We start from the raw sequence: 15,900 nt of genomic DNA, 5'->3' as shown, positions 1-15,900 counted from the left end.
TATATAGGGAGTTAAGAGAGCATTTTAGTTAAGAGTTAGACAAACCTGAGCAGATTACTAGCTTAAGAGAGGGAGTAGAAGATGACTTCAGGTTTTTGAACCTGGGTGTTGGGATTGGTGATGCTAGTTGGTGAGGATACACTGAGATAAAATGGTGACTGACATAAGCAGTTGCTCCTTATCTTCATTGTCTATGTGAAGAATGATGCTAGATATTGTAGTAGCCACAAACATGGACTCTTCCCCAGTAGGGAGTAAGATAAATGCTATAGTAGATGTAGACAGTGGTACAAGAAAGAAGAGTAATACCTGGATCACTCCTTCCATGCTCTGATCCTGTCGTTTCTCAACACTAGCATAGAAAGTAAGTAGCTTTTGAACTGTTTTGGACAAATTGATTTCGAAGTGTGGGCTGGACAACTCTGTGCAACTGTCCATCAGGCAATTAGAAAGTGGAAGGTAAGAGATGAAGGTCAGATTTAGGAGCCAGCCAGATTGGCAGAGTCTTTGTAAAATAACAGACCCTAGACTGAGCACTGGGCTCCCTAATGAGTGAGTCACTGACTGCCCTCCAGGAACATGCAGTTGAAATCTTTTGCCAGTTGTGGGAAAGATAAGTCCAGACTTTGAGGACTTACTGGGTACCACAGGCTTTTCACACAAGGGACTGATGTAGCTATTCTTGGGAATAGATGAAATCACTGAGGGAGGAATCAAGCTAGTAGAGCAAAGAACACACTTTTGGAGAATGCCTGTTTTTTTCACTCAGGTTTGGTTTATGTCAGTAGGCGATCCTGGTTAAATATAGGGCTTGGCCGTCAGACCAACCTGGTTTTAAGTTTTTTGTCACTTCATTATGTGTCCCTGGGCAAGTCACTTCAATTGTCGATGTCCAAATTTCCTATCTTTAAAATGGTGAGACTAGTGGAATCTATCACATGGCATTGTGAGGATTCAGTGAGAAAATAGGTGTAGAGTGTTTTTGCATAGAGTCTGGCATGGAACAAGTGTATGGTAAATGGTTAACTATTATTAAGCTTCAGGCACACTGTAGCAATAACTAGTTTTTCCAGATTAGAAACATGGAAAGTAGTAGACCTTGGATTTAGAACTAGGTAATCTAACTCCAGAGCTAGTCGACTTCAGTCTAGCGCTGGCCCTGGACCAAGCTCTGTTCTTGGTACATAGCTTTCAATAAATGGTAGCTATCACTTTATTTTTTCATGTGCTCCATGGGTATTGAACACATAAAAACTATATTATCCTGGAAAGCCCGGCACTAAATTTTCTGCAAAGATAACAGTCTCTCTTATGCGATTTTTGGTTCAGATAATAATATCCTGGTCTGGAGTGTGAGAGGGTCCAGGCTTTACAGCCACGTGGGCACTGCGTGGGAGCAGGGAGGCCTGCGCCGCTCCAACCGCCAGGGGGCGCTGTCCGGGAGAGTTGCACCGCCCACTCACCATCACCCCCCCAACGTGGGTCCGAATGGTTAGGCCCGCCAGGCAGGTAGTGCGCTTCCGCGGCTTTCCTCCACCCCCCCTCCCTTCCCCCGTTGGTAGGGGCTGCGTGTCCGGGCGGAAGTGGGGCAGGCGGGCGGGAGCGAGGCGTCGCGGTTGTATATTCATGAGGCGCGCGCAGCCCGGCATGCTAATGAGGCGGGGCGCGGCGGCTGGCCGAGGAGCTGCTGGGCGGCGGCGGCGGCGGGCTTGGAGCTGCCGGGCGGGAGCGGCGTAGGCGCGGGGTCACTAGCAGCGCGAACCTGGACATGGAGCCGCCCGGCGGGGGCCCGGGGCCCGGCCGCGGGACCCGGGACAAGAAGAAGGGCCGGAGCCCGGACGAGCTGCCTTCGGCGGGCGGCGACGGCGGCAAACCCAAGAAATTTGTGAGTGTCCCTCCCACCCGGTTCCCTCAGCCTGGCCCCGTAACCGTCCTCCGGACCCCGGAGACCTCCGCAGCCGGCCCCAGGGGTGCACGCCAGTCTCTAGGGAGCCGACCCCGCGCCTCCCTTCCTCGTTTTGCTCGGTTCTGGGCTCCGAAGCCCAACCTCCGACTGCTCCGGGACCTCCCGGAGCCCCGGAGTCCCAACTGGCTCTTGCCCCGGCAACCTCGGGGCTTCCTCATCCCCCAGCCCGCACGCTCTGCTCTTAGCCCCCGTAGCCCTGGCCGGTCTCGGCCCCATCTCTTCCCTCTCAGCCCTACTTCCTTTCTTCTTTCTCCGTTACCCGAACACGCCTTCTCTATCTCGATCCTGTGTGCTTTTCGGGGTCCATTTTCTCTTATTACCCTTCCCCCTGTTTTTGGTATCCTCCTGTTCGCTTCTCCAAAGGTCACTTCCTTGCCCAAGATTGATCTCTTTCACCTGCTAACTTTCCTCCCGCCCAGTCTCGTCTCTGGGCCCTCAGCCCAGTGTCACCTGATAATCCTTCCCCCCAGGAATGTTACCTGACTTGGGCCCTGCCTTCCCTCCTCCCTTGGACGTTTGTCCTTGAGGCTGCAGGAATGGGTACCTGCCCAGTTACTCTGGTCATTGGGCATGACGGTAGTTGGCTTCCCAGTATTTCCTTAGACAGAGAACCTGTCCCTTTGCCCTGTTGCTTATCACTTATCAAGGGGTTCGAACTTCTCTCATGAATATGCCCTTCTTAGGACGGTGATCACCCTCCCCCATGGGGAGGAAGTTAGACTAAAAGGCCAAGAAGTTTGTGAGTACCTAAGGGAATTGCCTTTTGTACGATTCCCATGATAACTATCTCTTCAGCTCTTCTGCCACATCCTGTGCCCCAAGGCTACTGACAACCCTTTTCCAACCTGTAGAAGAGTCTGACTTTCATCAGGTGCCAATTCCAATCTGAAAGAATATTGATATTCGTGTAACACTGTGGTATCTCATTACCTTTGCACACACTGCATCTTCTTTTTTACTCCTCTCTCCAGGGAGTTGTTTGCTTTTTACTGTAGAAGCTTTGAAAGATAGGGGGCGCTGTCCAAGAGAGGGAGTTTTGGATCTTAATAACCGTTTGCTAGTTGTAACTGTAATGTAGTCTTCTCTCCCAGGTAATTACTCTGCCACCCCAGTATCTTTTTCTACTAACCAAAAGGTTTCTAACTTTTTCCTCTTTCTTTCTCTTTTCTCTTATCCCCACCCCTTAGCGTTCGGACCCAACTCCACAAGTCTGGGAAGAAAACTGAGAAAGTGATGAAAAAGGATAATGTTGCTTTGGGACCTAGAGGGTTGGAATGTGGAGAGCACTAAACAGAATTAAAATAGTGACTCATCTCTTCCTACCTATTTCTAGCAAGACAGGTGCTTCTGGATGTCATTTCCTGTGACTGTAGTCTGTCAGTCACTGCCTGTGTTTTTATCTGGTGAACATCTTTTTTCCCCCAGAAATGTAGGTTTAATAGTAGTGACAGTTTTCCCCCTATGGTGACCAAAGCAATATTTCCCTATGTTTCTTTAGGATAAGCATGAACTTCTAGTTAGGGGGCTTTCCTTCTAAGCCTTAAGTTTTAAGGCCCATATTTCTTCTATTTATGTATCATTTTGTTTTGCTTTTGTTTCCATGGTTACCCTTTGACCTTCCTCACCCAAATACCAGCTGTTTTTGCTGATTTATAGTGACCTCTGTGACTTGTAAATGTTTTTCAGGTTCTAAATGGAATTTTACATGTGCTTTTGTTTTATCTAACACTTAACGTGTTTCACAGATTTGTAAATTCTACTAAGTGTGTGGGGCTGAAAGGTGAGATACCTGAGGAAATTCAACTTCTTTTCACCTGTTTTTTGGCATGTCCGTGGAGTCTTGTGTATGCTGAGTGGATTTGGCTCAGAGTCGTTGGTATTTGCTTTAGAGAGGGTACAGCTGAACCAAGTTCCCTTTTTCTTTCTGAGGTGTTGGTCTTCACTCTTAATCTGCTGAATTTTTAAAAAATATGTAGCACACACAGGTAGTGAGGAGAATTGCATTCCTGGCTAGGAATTGGAAAGTTTCCAGGAAAGTAGAGCTGCTTAACCCCTTTATTGCCAACTATACCATACCTCAAGGGTTCAGGATATTCTGTCTTTCTCATTGCTCTTTATATAAGAACTCTGTGGAAATGAGAGCCTAGGAGGAGCATTGCAATCCACTTCTCTTTGTGTCTGTGTATGTATATGGCGGTGGGTAGAGTGGGCGAGATTGCTGGTTTGCTTTTGTTACCCATGGTGTAGTTTTCTTGAACTACAGGCTAAAAGTGAACTCAAAGCTGTTTCGCCTGCTCCACCTTTTCTACAGTGTGTGTCCTCGGGAGCTACATTAAGAATGCATTTTATAAAACTGCACTGGTTTGGACCTAGTGTGCCTGAAGGTATTTGTTTGCACCTGAGGGGTTACTAATCCCTTTAGCTGCTACATACCTTTCCAAGCTGATGCAGGTTCTAATTACAGATCAACTGATGAGAACACAGAGCTCACAAATTGCCTAAGATCTGCTCTTTACCCTTAAAGGCATCTAGTGTGGAAAGGACACAAGGAGTCTAAGTTTAAACAGTGGTAGGGCTCATCTTTTTAAAACGTGGTTGTTCGAGATGCTAATGTGTGCGGTGAAGCCAGGCTGTCTGGTGTTCCATTCCCCTTGGTTCTTCTTGAGTCTGTCGTCTCCTGGACCATGAGCTTATCCCCTTGTCCAGCATTATACCAGTTCCTTTTGGAAGCCCTTAAGATGAAGGGAAGTAAAAATGCTAAATGAACAGAGTGTTTTCTGCCTTTTCAGCAGTAATGAATGTGGGTGTCAGAGAGACTGATTTCTGAAATATGTGTAAGGGGAGTAAGTATAACCAGGATGTTAGGAAGCTGCAGAGTATTCCTGCATTTTACAGACTCCATGTCTTCTCATACAATCGAGAACTGATCCATTTTAAGAAAGACTATCGCATCTTGATTCAACTAGGAGCCTAACTTCGTAAAACATGAATTTTAGTGTGGGATTAGAAATAATAGAAGATATGTAATTTTTAAAATCTTGTTTAGTTTTGGATACCTATGTAAAATTATTGCTGTGTTGCAGTTTCATGCCCTTCTAAAAGCAAAGTGAGGGACTTCCCTGGTGGCGCAGTCGTTAAGAATCCGCCTCCCCAATGCAGGGGACACGGGTTTGAGCCCTGGTCCGGTAAGATCCCACATGCCATGGAGCAACTAAGCCCGTGTGCCACAGCTACTGAGCCTGCACTCTAGAGCCTGTGAGCCACAACTACTGAGCCCGTGTGCCTAGAGCCTGTGAAGCCACCGCAACGAGAAGCCCTCGCACCACAATGAAGAGTAGCCCCCACTTGCCGCAACTAGAGAAAGCCCGTGCGCAGCAACGAACACCCAACACAGCCAAAAATAAAAAATAGATACATTTATTTTTAAAACAAATAAATAAAAGCAAAGTGAGAGTGAAAGTATATTTAGTTGTAGACCCCTGTTCATCCAAAATGAAGGATGCCAGGTAGAATTTTAAACAAATATTAGGAAAGGTAGAGATTATGAAAGAAGTGGAGTTGTTCATGCAGATAACCTGCTTTAATTTTGATCCAAAAGGTCACTGAAAACCAAGGAGTATGCATAGAACTTTATACAAGTCATTTGTGTTTTTTGAAGTTGATAAACACAGGGATTACTTAGTTTGGAAAGAGGGAGGGGAGCCTACAGGAATGTTATTGAGAGTTTGAGATGACAGAATGATACCTTAAAAATTTGCCCTCTGCCTGCCTGGTCTTTAAAGAGACAGCACAAGGATCCACTGGATAATGTTACATTTACTTGTCTCAAAGGAAATCCTCCCTCACAGGAGGTGAAACTGAGGGAATGCCTCAATTAAAATCTCTGCCTTGAGAGAGTTGTTAAATGTTCGGATATTTTTATAAAAAGAGTTGAAATTTTTATGACCTGTAAATTGTTTATTTAAAAAGCTAAGAATATAGTAATAAGTGAGAAGTGATTTAACTTTGTTGATGGCCATATGGGTCAGAATAGACTAATTTTATTTCCTGTGTGATAAAATCACCTTTTGTTATCCCCTGGGGTGTTCAGTGTATTTTATAAATGGATTGCCACGTTATTCTTGGAGAGTGTCATATTTTCAGTGAAATGTAACAGAGGCTTAAAAGATAAGGTTATACCACATATGATTTAGAAAAACAGCTTAAAATCATGTTTATTAACAAGAAATATTAGGTATTATAGAGAAACAGAGTTTGTATATGCAGGTGGTGTTTTCTCTCATTTTATGTCTCAGCTGAAATCATGACTACAAAAAGCATCCCCATATTGAAATAAATCTTAAGTGTTTTTCTTTTTTATGTTGAGCCTTCTATTCTCAATCACTTTTGTCTGAAAGCAGTAGGAAAAAAATTCATCTCTTGCTAACCAGCAAAGCAGCATTGGGTGCTTGCCCCTTGTTTGGGTTAGATGAGACAATGCCAACCCTCTCCCTGTGCCTAGCTGTCTTATCATTCCCTCCCTCTTTGTTTTTACTACTGCCCTGCTGCTATAAGGACTGGTTCTAGTCCCTTGGATAGCCAGGCCTTTGGGGAATCAGGAGCAGTAAAAGATGCTTATACTAAAATTTCTTAAAACCTTGAAGCTAAAATGGAAAAATAAAGAATATTTTAATCACTATGAACATATCTTACCTTATATTCTACCTATCTTTTTTTTTTTTAACAAACACAGTTTTTCTAATCAAAGAACCTTTTTTAAGAAAGTAAGAGAATTACTGTAGGAAAAGGGAAATTGAGCCAGTATTTTAAGGAATTTTACCACTGATTACAGGATAACTCTGGGTGAATCATTGTTTTTTCAACTTTGAGATTCTTACTTCCATTCATTAGTAAAGCTTGCTGTGAATGGTAGTCTTAAAATTTTAGAGTTGGAAGGGACTTTAAATGTCATCAAGCCCAAACACCTGCTCAGTGTAGCATCCCTTCTTACAGTTGTAGGTTGGAAATTGGATAAATAAATGGACGAGGCAAAAGCATAAAATTTTGGATTCTACATTTCCTTTAGTAAATTTCAGGATCTTGGAGGAAAGGGATTATATAAAAGGAAGAGATACAGCTAGAAGCTATGAGACTGAAAGGGAAAAGATTGAAGAAATTGACTCTGTTGCTTGGCTCTGTGACAGTTAGGGAGTGTCAATTGGTCCTTTAAATATTTGCTTAAATTTCTTCCCTCCAAGAAGGGGGATGAAACAGATAAGGGGACACAAAAGAGAAAAATCATAAAGAACTTAATTAAGAGAAACACAGCATTCCTATATGGAAGCATTGTTATATGGAAGATGGGAAATTCCATCCTTGATTGTGGTTATAAGTGGTCTTTAGGCAGTAGCTACTTTGTCATTTTGTTAGGTAGCAGATACAGGTAGCGTTTATGGTGTCCTAGATTATTTTTCTGGATTTCTGATTCTGTGACTTATTCCCTGTTTTAGGAATAGTACTGTTTGAAAGCAATAGGATTTGCATTTTCTTTGAAAACTTAGCATACTTCAGGGATCCAACAGAGGTTGCTTTATAAACCATCTTTGATCCTAAAGGTCACAGAAAACCAAGGTAGTGGGCTTATATCTCAGATATAGCTGCCTTTTTTTTTTTTAATGTTAAGTAATTAACATTAAAGTAAATCAAGTAAAAAGATAACCCACCCTTGCTTTTTTTTTTTTTTTCACCTAGAGTAGCTCATACTTTATTCAGGGGTCTTCACCTGTTTGTTTTGCCACAGATCCTTTGGACGTCTTTTTTCTTTAAACATCTTCATTGGTGTATAATTAACATACAATAAACTGCATATATTTAGTGCACAATTGGTGAACCCATTGCCACAGGCAAGATAACGAATATATCCATCACCCTCAACAGTTTTTTCCTGCCCCATTGTATTCTCTCCTTCTCATTCCTCCTTGTGCCCCAATCCCCAGGTAACTAACGACTGATTTGCTTTCTATAACTATAGATTAGTTTGTATTTTCTAGAAGTTTATATAAATAGACTTATACACAATATGAACCCTTTCTTTTGGCTTCTTTCAGCATAATGTATGTTAGCTATATTAATAGATCATTCTTTTTTATTGCTGAGTAATATTACATTGTATGGGCTTACTGTAATTTATTTATTTACTTGTTGATGGGCATTTGGATTGTTTCCAGTTTTGGTTCTTTTTTGTTTTGCTGTGAACATTCATGTACAAGTTTTTGTCTGGACATATGCCTTCATCTCTCTTTTGTAAATACCTAGGAGTGGAATGACTAGGCTATATGGTAGGGCTATGTTTAACTTTTAAAGAAGTTGCCAAACTGCTTCCAAAGTGGTTATACCATTTTACCTTCTCACAAGCAATACATGGGTTCTGGTTCCTTGTCAGCTCTTGGTATGATCAGTCTTAAATTTTAGCCATTCTAGTGGGTGTGTAGTGAGTGGACAAAGAATGTTGCTTGCCATTTCAGTAAACAAAGGATGTTGTGGCCATAAAGTCATCAGCCACTGCAGGAGTCCCTGTTGGTGCACTCTGAGGGGAATGCAGGAAGGAGAAAAACAGGTTGCCAGCCACCAAGCCATCAGTCACTGTAGCTGTCCAGACTATGCACCCTGAGGGGAATTCAGGATGGAGAAAAACAAGATACTGGCCTTAGGTAGTTAAGGTGCATATCAAAGGAATGATTTCAGTAAGCCCAGACTCTTACATCTTCCCATATACAGAAAAGCACTAAAAATCATTAACTTGAGATGTCTGTTTTTTTGTGATTAGCAGTAATCGTTTGATGTTCAACTTCATGGTTTTTTTTTTTCCAGCAAGAATTCCTGTATATCCCGACTCCTTTCTTAAATCTTTGGAGTAGTCCCTCAGAACTATCTGAGAGGCTGCCATCCGGTGCTTTAGTCCTCAGTAAGGCCTCTGAATAAAACATAATTTTCAACTTTTAGGTTGTGCATTTTTTTTCCAGTCTACAAACGGTATCTCAGTGTGGCTTTAATTTGCATTTCCTTAATGATGTTGAGCATTTTTTCATGTGTTTATTTGCTGTATATCTTCCTTGAAGTGTCTGTTCAAAAATTTTGCCCACTTAAAATTTTTTTATTACTGTCTAAATACAAGTCCTTTGTTGGATATGTTTTACAGATGTTTTCTTCCTCCTCTGACTTGCCTTTTCATTTTCTTAACAGTATATTTTGAAGAACAAAAATGTTTAATTTTGATGAAGTCCATCCAATTAATTGTTTTTGCTTTTTGTATCATATTTCAAAAATCTTTGCTAAAATCATAGTCACTAAGATTTTTCTCCTAAAAGTTTTATAGATTTAACTCTCAAATTCTCCTATCACTGTGGAAATGTCAGTTATATTCCACATGTTCTCTTTGGGGTATTAATTTTCACCTGTAGACAAGACAGACCATTTCTGATACTCTTGGGATTGGGGACCTTTGAGATTCTATTTATAGTGAAAGCACTTTCATCTCTTATGTGGTGTTAGAAACCTTTTGTTTTCCTGTACTCAGTGTGTTACAGGTTGTATAATGCCAATCTTCCTATCTATAGATATTAACGAGTGCTCATCATCTTTATAGATAGGAAGATTACTTCATTGCAGACTGGAAGGACAGGGAGTAATAATAACTGTAACAGTAATAATAGCACTTGTTTGTTGCATACTTGCTATAGCCCTAGAGCTGCACTGAACAGCTCTAGATATAAAATAGGTACTATTGTTATTCCTGCTTTCTAGGTAATTAAACTGAAACTCAGTGAGATCAGCAACATGCTTTAGGTCATAGAACTGGAATTCAAACCTAGGTCTGGCTGATTTAAACACACACACACACACACACACACACACACACACACACAGCCATCTTCTTGTTCACTGCATTGTATTGACAGTTTACAAATGTCCAGTTTTTGCACTTGTTGTACCAAAGAAAATTTTGATGGTATATCTTTAGAGCCCTTTGACTACTGCAGTCTATTAAAACTGGACTCTTTTTCAGTTCAGTTAGTGGGAAAAGAAGTGTTGGGTCTAGATGAACAAAGTGCAGTGGCTAAATGCCTAACTGCATTTTGCATTTAATAATTTAGACTTTGAGACCATTGCAGGAATCTTAATTAAACCTTTCTTAGGCATGTAAAAGTAGCTGTTATAGTGCATGCAAAATCTACCTTTCCCCTGGCTCATACGTTATGAAGAAGTTGTCTAAATTATTATTATTTTTTAATGTAACCTTATCTCCTTTGTAAATAGAACAGCTCTAACAGCATCACCTGGCAGGAATTTTAGTTGTTTAAATTGCTGCGAGCAGCAAGTAGTGGTGACGTATAGGAAGGAGGAAGCTGTTGCTAGACCAGCTCCATAGTTATCTTTTCTATATTTTAGAATTGGCCCTGAAACAAATAAGGATTGCAAATGGTTACTAAGTCTAGGGCCTCTCCTGAGTCTGGGGACTGCTGAAGTTTATTCTTTAGACCTGGCAGTTATTTGCCTGTGGTTAATAATTAAGACATTGCCACAGAGGTCCAGGTACCTGGAACTAGGATTTTCTGTATGATTGGTGGCAAAGAGTAGAGAATAGAGTTTCTCTTGTTTGTGTGAATCTACCCTAGATCCAAAAGGCTGAAGATCAAGAGCCCATGTGTTTGACCTATCAGGTTCAGTCCATGCTTTTTAAGAGATTGTAATCTCAGCTGTGTCTGTAGAAGAATAGGTAGGAAAAGCTTAAAAGCCATGAGCATAGACTTCAAAAGCTGTAGAAATTCAGAGAATTTAAGGAATTATGTGGAAAGATTACTGAGCTGAGAATCAGAAGACCTGTTTCAGAATCATAGAATGCTGAAGGTGAAAAGGATGCTGAAAGTTATTTAATTCAAATCCTTTATTTTATAGATGGAGGAATGTGGGCCTAGAGAAGTGATCTGTCCAAGTTTACAACTAGACCTAGGACTACAACCCCCATCTCTCTTACTGAAATATTCTTTCCATATGTTGCTACTTAGTTTGACTTTGCTACTAATTAACTGTGTGAACTCTGGGCAAGTCACTCTTCTTTCTTGGTCTTTCCTCGTAAAATGAGAGGGTTAGCATGAATGATTTCAAAGGTCTATACTAATGTCCCAAATTCTACATAAATGATCTAGAATACAATTGTGGGCAATGCTAGTTAGCTTCATGGAAGATGAAGGCCCTGGAACATGAAGGAACATGATAGGCCCTGGAAGTAAATCCAGGGATTGGTAGAGGAGAGGGGTAAGGGGTTTCGTGGGGTGGGGAACAATGTGAACAGAGGCTCAGAGGTTTGAATGTATGGCTGTAGCAAAAAGAAATGGCCTGGTTATAGCAGTCAAGAGGATCAGTGGGAGATGAATCATTTAAGAAAGCCGCTTCATAGAGATTATTTTATCCCTGGGAAGGGCTTTTAGGTTCTCTTTCTGTAGAAACCCACAGAAAGCAGAATGGAAAAATTTGCATTTTGTAACATGTCATGATGCATGTTGATGCAGTTTGTGGCCTTGTGAATATGTGGTGGTGAAGAACATGAACAGATTAGTGTTAAGGTTCCAGCAAATCACTTCTGCTATCTAGATGGGAGTTTAGGTAGTTAAGTTTGTTTGATTTCCATTCCTTATCCATTGTAATAATCCATCTTCTCAGACTTTCAGTGATCATTCTAGATTTTAAAAGATGTGACTGTCTTCATCTGGATCTCAGCACTGTATAGTCAAATTGTGGGCCCAGAGACTTCCCTGGCGGTCCAGTGGTTAAGACTTCACACTTCCAATGCAAGGGGCGCAGGTTCAATCCCTGGTTGGGGAACTAGGATCCCACATGCCATGCGGTGCGGCCAAAGAAAAAACAAATTGTGGGCTCAGGTGGGAAATTGTGGGAATAATCTGAGCCTATCTCTGGGACCTGTTATTTTCTTCTAAACATACTTTAGCACAGTGCAGTATTGGTTTTGATTGCATGCTTATTTGAAGTGTTCTTTAGTCTTTCATGAATGCACTATATATATATATATATATATAATATATATATATTGTGTGTGTGTGTGTATATATATATATGTATGTATAAAGAGACAGAGAGAGAGAAAGACAGAATGATATCGAAATCTCTTGAGGAGGGTGGGTCTTATCTCCCATCTAGCTTGTAAGGTATCTAAGAGTGGTGGTGTTTAGCTCATATTAGCAATAACCTGTTATGTATTTTAGTTTTACTGTGAGTCTTGTGACTCTTGGGATTACTTTCAAGTCTCTCCATTTCTGTGGTCTAATGTAGGAGATTGACGGTTTTGAAAACATTAGTCCTCTCACCAAGGTAACTGTGAGGCAAAGAGAACCACTGATATGACTATACCAGACCAGAAGAACTCTGTTGAGAAAAGATTTTTATTTTTCTCTAGAGATAGTGCCTTAGGTTTTGTCTTGTATCAATATTTAATGAAGGAACATGTCTATCGGATTTAAAATCTGCATTATTTTACATAGCAGAGGGCTGCCAGCTTTTATCGTTATAAATGAGAGCAGTATTTGACCCACTCCTCTAGGGGTTGATAACATACATTTAAAGTGAATAATTGCTAAGTTCCTATATTATTTGAATCAGTACCACAGTCTTTCATGGCTACAGAAAGGTTTACACAGAATATTAAATAAAGGAGACCAAGATGAAGTCTTCAGGTCCTCAGGATATGTCTGGATCTCTACAAAAAATGCTGCTGGCAGTAGGATTGCCTTAGTTTTTTCTCAAAGTCACATATTTCTGTCCATAGCTATGGAGTTCCTTTGATTCCTTCATTTGGCCGTAGAAGCAAAGTAGTTTTTCTAAAATTATTTCATCATGCTTTCACGGGGCCTAAAGAGATATTTTTAGTTTTGTTAGTTTTTGTGAAAGATGTGTGTCAGGCTCCCCAGGCATAGAGGTTTCTAGTGATTTCTTGATTCTGGTATTTTAAAAAGATGGGAGTTGGCCTTAGTTGGCAGCTCTTTGCATCCGCCAGGGCTTGTTCGTTACTTACTTCTAGGCCCATGGGTGACGTCTGTTTCCTGTGATTGAAACCACAAGAAAAAGTGGTGAGAAGTCTCTGTAGGATATGTCCTATCAAGCAAGCAGCAGGCATTGGGCTGCCCTCAAAAAGAGCAGTAGTAACTAAGCACTGTCTTTAAGGGTCCCTGAAGAGACCCTAGAAATGATCTGACTCAGCCTCCTCATCTTAACAGGAGAAGGCCACTGAGGCCTAGAGGTATTAAGTTGCTCAAGGTCATGTAATTAGGTAAGCTAGCTTTTAGACTCCACTAACTGTTCATTATTCTTTCTCACATTGCATTGTTATCCCTAAATTTTGTGACTGTGCCCTGCCAGAGTGTTGCCTTAAGCAAAGTACTACTGGAAAAGAGTAAATGCTGGTGGGCATTTTGAATATGAATATTGGATATTTTGCTTTTCGATGCTGTGATAATTTTTATACTCTTTTAAAATAATTTTTTATACTCTTTTTGAAAAGACATATACATACATTTTCAAAATAGCAAAATCTAAGAACCCCCAATTTTTATTTTTTATTTCACTTAGTATTTGAATATTCTAGTCATCTCTATGCACAGATATTTTTACAACATTGCAATTACAGTTTCTACACATTTTCTGCTTTTAAAACAATGTGTCATAAACATTTTTCAGCTTTCTAATCTTTGAAAATTGGTACTTTTGTTTGAAATGGAAATTTTGTTTTATTTTGCTTTGGCCGCACCGCACGGCTTGTGGGATCTTAGTTCCCCGACCAGGGATCGAACCCCAGCCCTCAGTGAAAGCATGGAATCCTAACCACTGGACCACCAGGTAATTCCCTGGAAATGTATTTGTATCATACAAGTGATACACATTTTTCTAAGAAAATGTAGATGTGTATAAAAATAGAGTAAAACAATATCCTAACTCGTTTTCCAGAAATTTTAGTTATTTTTCAGTAGTTAGAACCAAAGAGAAAAATACATGGTACATGGAAGTCTCTTTGGAGCCTAAGTACTTTGGCATGAAATTCTGTAATGTGTTTGCATTAGAACATAGTTCCACACAAGTATGGTTGCTAGAAGTATCGGAAGTTTCTTGTTTTAACTCTTGCTTATATTTCTGGTTATAGAGGAGTAATGAGATTTCACCTCATGCTGTCTCCCCCCTCCCTCCCCCAAATTTTCTCAAAATAAAATCTTAATTCTAGATTTGTAAAAGGCCAGTAAATGTTTACTGTGGTTTCATAAGATCAAGTCTGGCTTTTTGAGTAGTAGTATAATTTTTGGATCAGTTAAGCTATTATCAGTAGGTCGTGATTACTTCTTGTATTCAGGAATGATGTGAGGGTAGAAGAAGTGTAACCATCATTTAGAAATGAAGGGTTTGAGAATGGGATTTAAAACAAGGTGGCCTCATGCTTGGTGCCTGTATGTAGAAGCAATATCAGCTGCAGGAACTTCCTGTCTGTCAGGCCGTTGGGTGTGTCATTCATGTGCTCACCCTTGAGAAAGAGTAGATGTCCTGCTACTCACATCACAACATGGGAGGAGAAGACAGTTGCTACGGAGATTGGGAAACAGCATTCCTGAGTCATTGACTGTTTCCAAATGAATGAACAACACCCCTTTTTTCTTAGCTTCTCTAAGCTAAGGCAGTGAAGAGAGAGGCCTAATAAGAAAGTAAAGAACAAGTATCAGTATTTGGAGCTTGAGAAGTATGTCAAAACTTTGGAAAAGTAGGTTAACGTTATTTATTGCTTTCTATATGTGTATTTGAAAGTTTTATTAGAACCTTTGGATGTTTGAAAGGGAGTAAGCTTTGCTTACTCTGCCCTCTCACCAGATGACAGAATGTGTGTGCGCCTCCTTCCTGACAGCAAAGGAGAGGAGCGTGTCTGCCACGCCATGTGGTACTTGATAGGAAACTAGGACTTCTAGAATCTGAGCACTTTCTCTAGTGGCAACTTGTTTTCCCGGCCCTTGAGTGCTTCGTAGTGCAGGGGGCTGGCAGTTTGTGTGCATGGACATAGAGGAAGAATGCAATGTTCCCAGCCTGGTTTCCACCTGTTCTGCTGAGCTGGAATAGTGAAACCTGAGTGGACTGTCCTTCTTCCTCTAGGCTATCAGCTATCTAGGATGCAGTCTCTGCCAGTCCTTAGCTTCAGGATGAGCTAAGCTGGAGGCAAAAAGTTGCCTTCTCCTTTTCCCCAAGAGACTTGCCTTCTTGGACTATTAGAGAACTGTTCTAACGTACTGGACCTGTCTCGCAGAGGATTGGACTCTAATATTAAGATAGTTTTTTCCCCTCATTTTAATTATAGTCGGGAAATGTGGTTTATTGGAAAGCAGACTCTAAACAGTTTTAGACAGTCGTGAGGGAAATTGAGTTTGTTGCTTTGAATTTATAAGCAAATTGCTTCAAGTTTATAATTATTGAAACGGGATGGAGTACAGTTACCTAATAATGTTCTTTACATGGCCTTTAAAAAATGTATTTTTTTTTGGCTGCGTCGGGTCTTAGTTGCAGCACGCGGATCTTTCGTTGCGGCAGGCGGGCTTCTCTCTAGTTGTGGCGCACGGGCTCCAGAGCATGTGGGCTCTGTAGTTGCAGCACACGGGCTCTGTAGTTGTGGCATATGGGCTTAGTTGCCCCATGGCATGTGGGATCTTAGTTTCCCAACCAGGGATTGAACCGACGTCCTCTGCTTTGGAAGGCAGATTCTTAACCACTGGACCACCAGGGAAGTCCCCTCTATGGCATTTCTAACTTGTGCTTCACATGGGCCACTGCCTGGAATCTTTCTGGACTCCCTGGGTTGTATCAGGATAAAGATACTGATTCTGGAAGGCAGGGGTAGATTGAAAGACGTCTTTTAA

General features: G+C 41.1%; 1 protein-coding gene across 1 annotated transcript in view; it reads left to right on the top strand.

Moving 5' to 3' along the window:
• Positions 1-1,581: 1,581 nt before the first annotated feature.
• Positions 1,582-15,900, top strand: part of LOC114892139 (protein diaphanous homolog 1-like) — a 30,974-nt gene continuing 16,655 nt past the window's right edge. The window contains exon 1 of the mRNA XM_029216822.1: positions 1,582-1,885. Coding sequence (XP_029072655.1) covers positions 1,769-1,885 — 117 coding nt within the window. The 5' untranslated portion in view covers positions 1,582-1,768. The remainder of the gene's footprint in view (positions 1,886-15,900) is intronic.

The sequence above is a fragment of the Monodon monoceros genome, unplaced genomic scaffold (genome assembly GCF_005190385.1).
Source record: "Monodon monoceros isolate NGI ecotype Baffin Bay Population unplaced genomic scaffold, NGI_Narwhal_1 Super_Scaffold_12, whole genome shotgun sequence".
NCBI classification, from domain to species: Eukaryota; Metazoa; Chordata; class Mammalia; order Artiodactyla; family Monodontidae; genus Monodon; species Monodon monoceros.
This window is presented reverse-complemented; position numbering and strand designations above follow the sequence as displayed.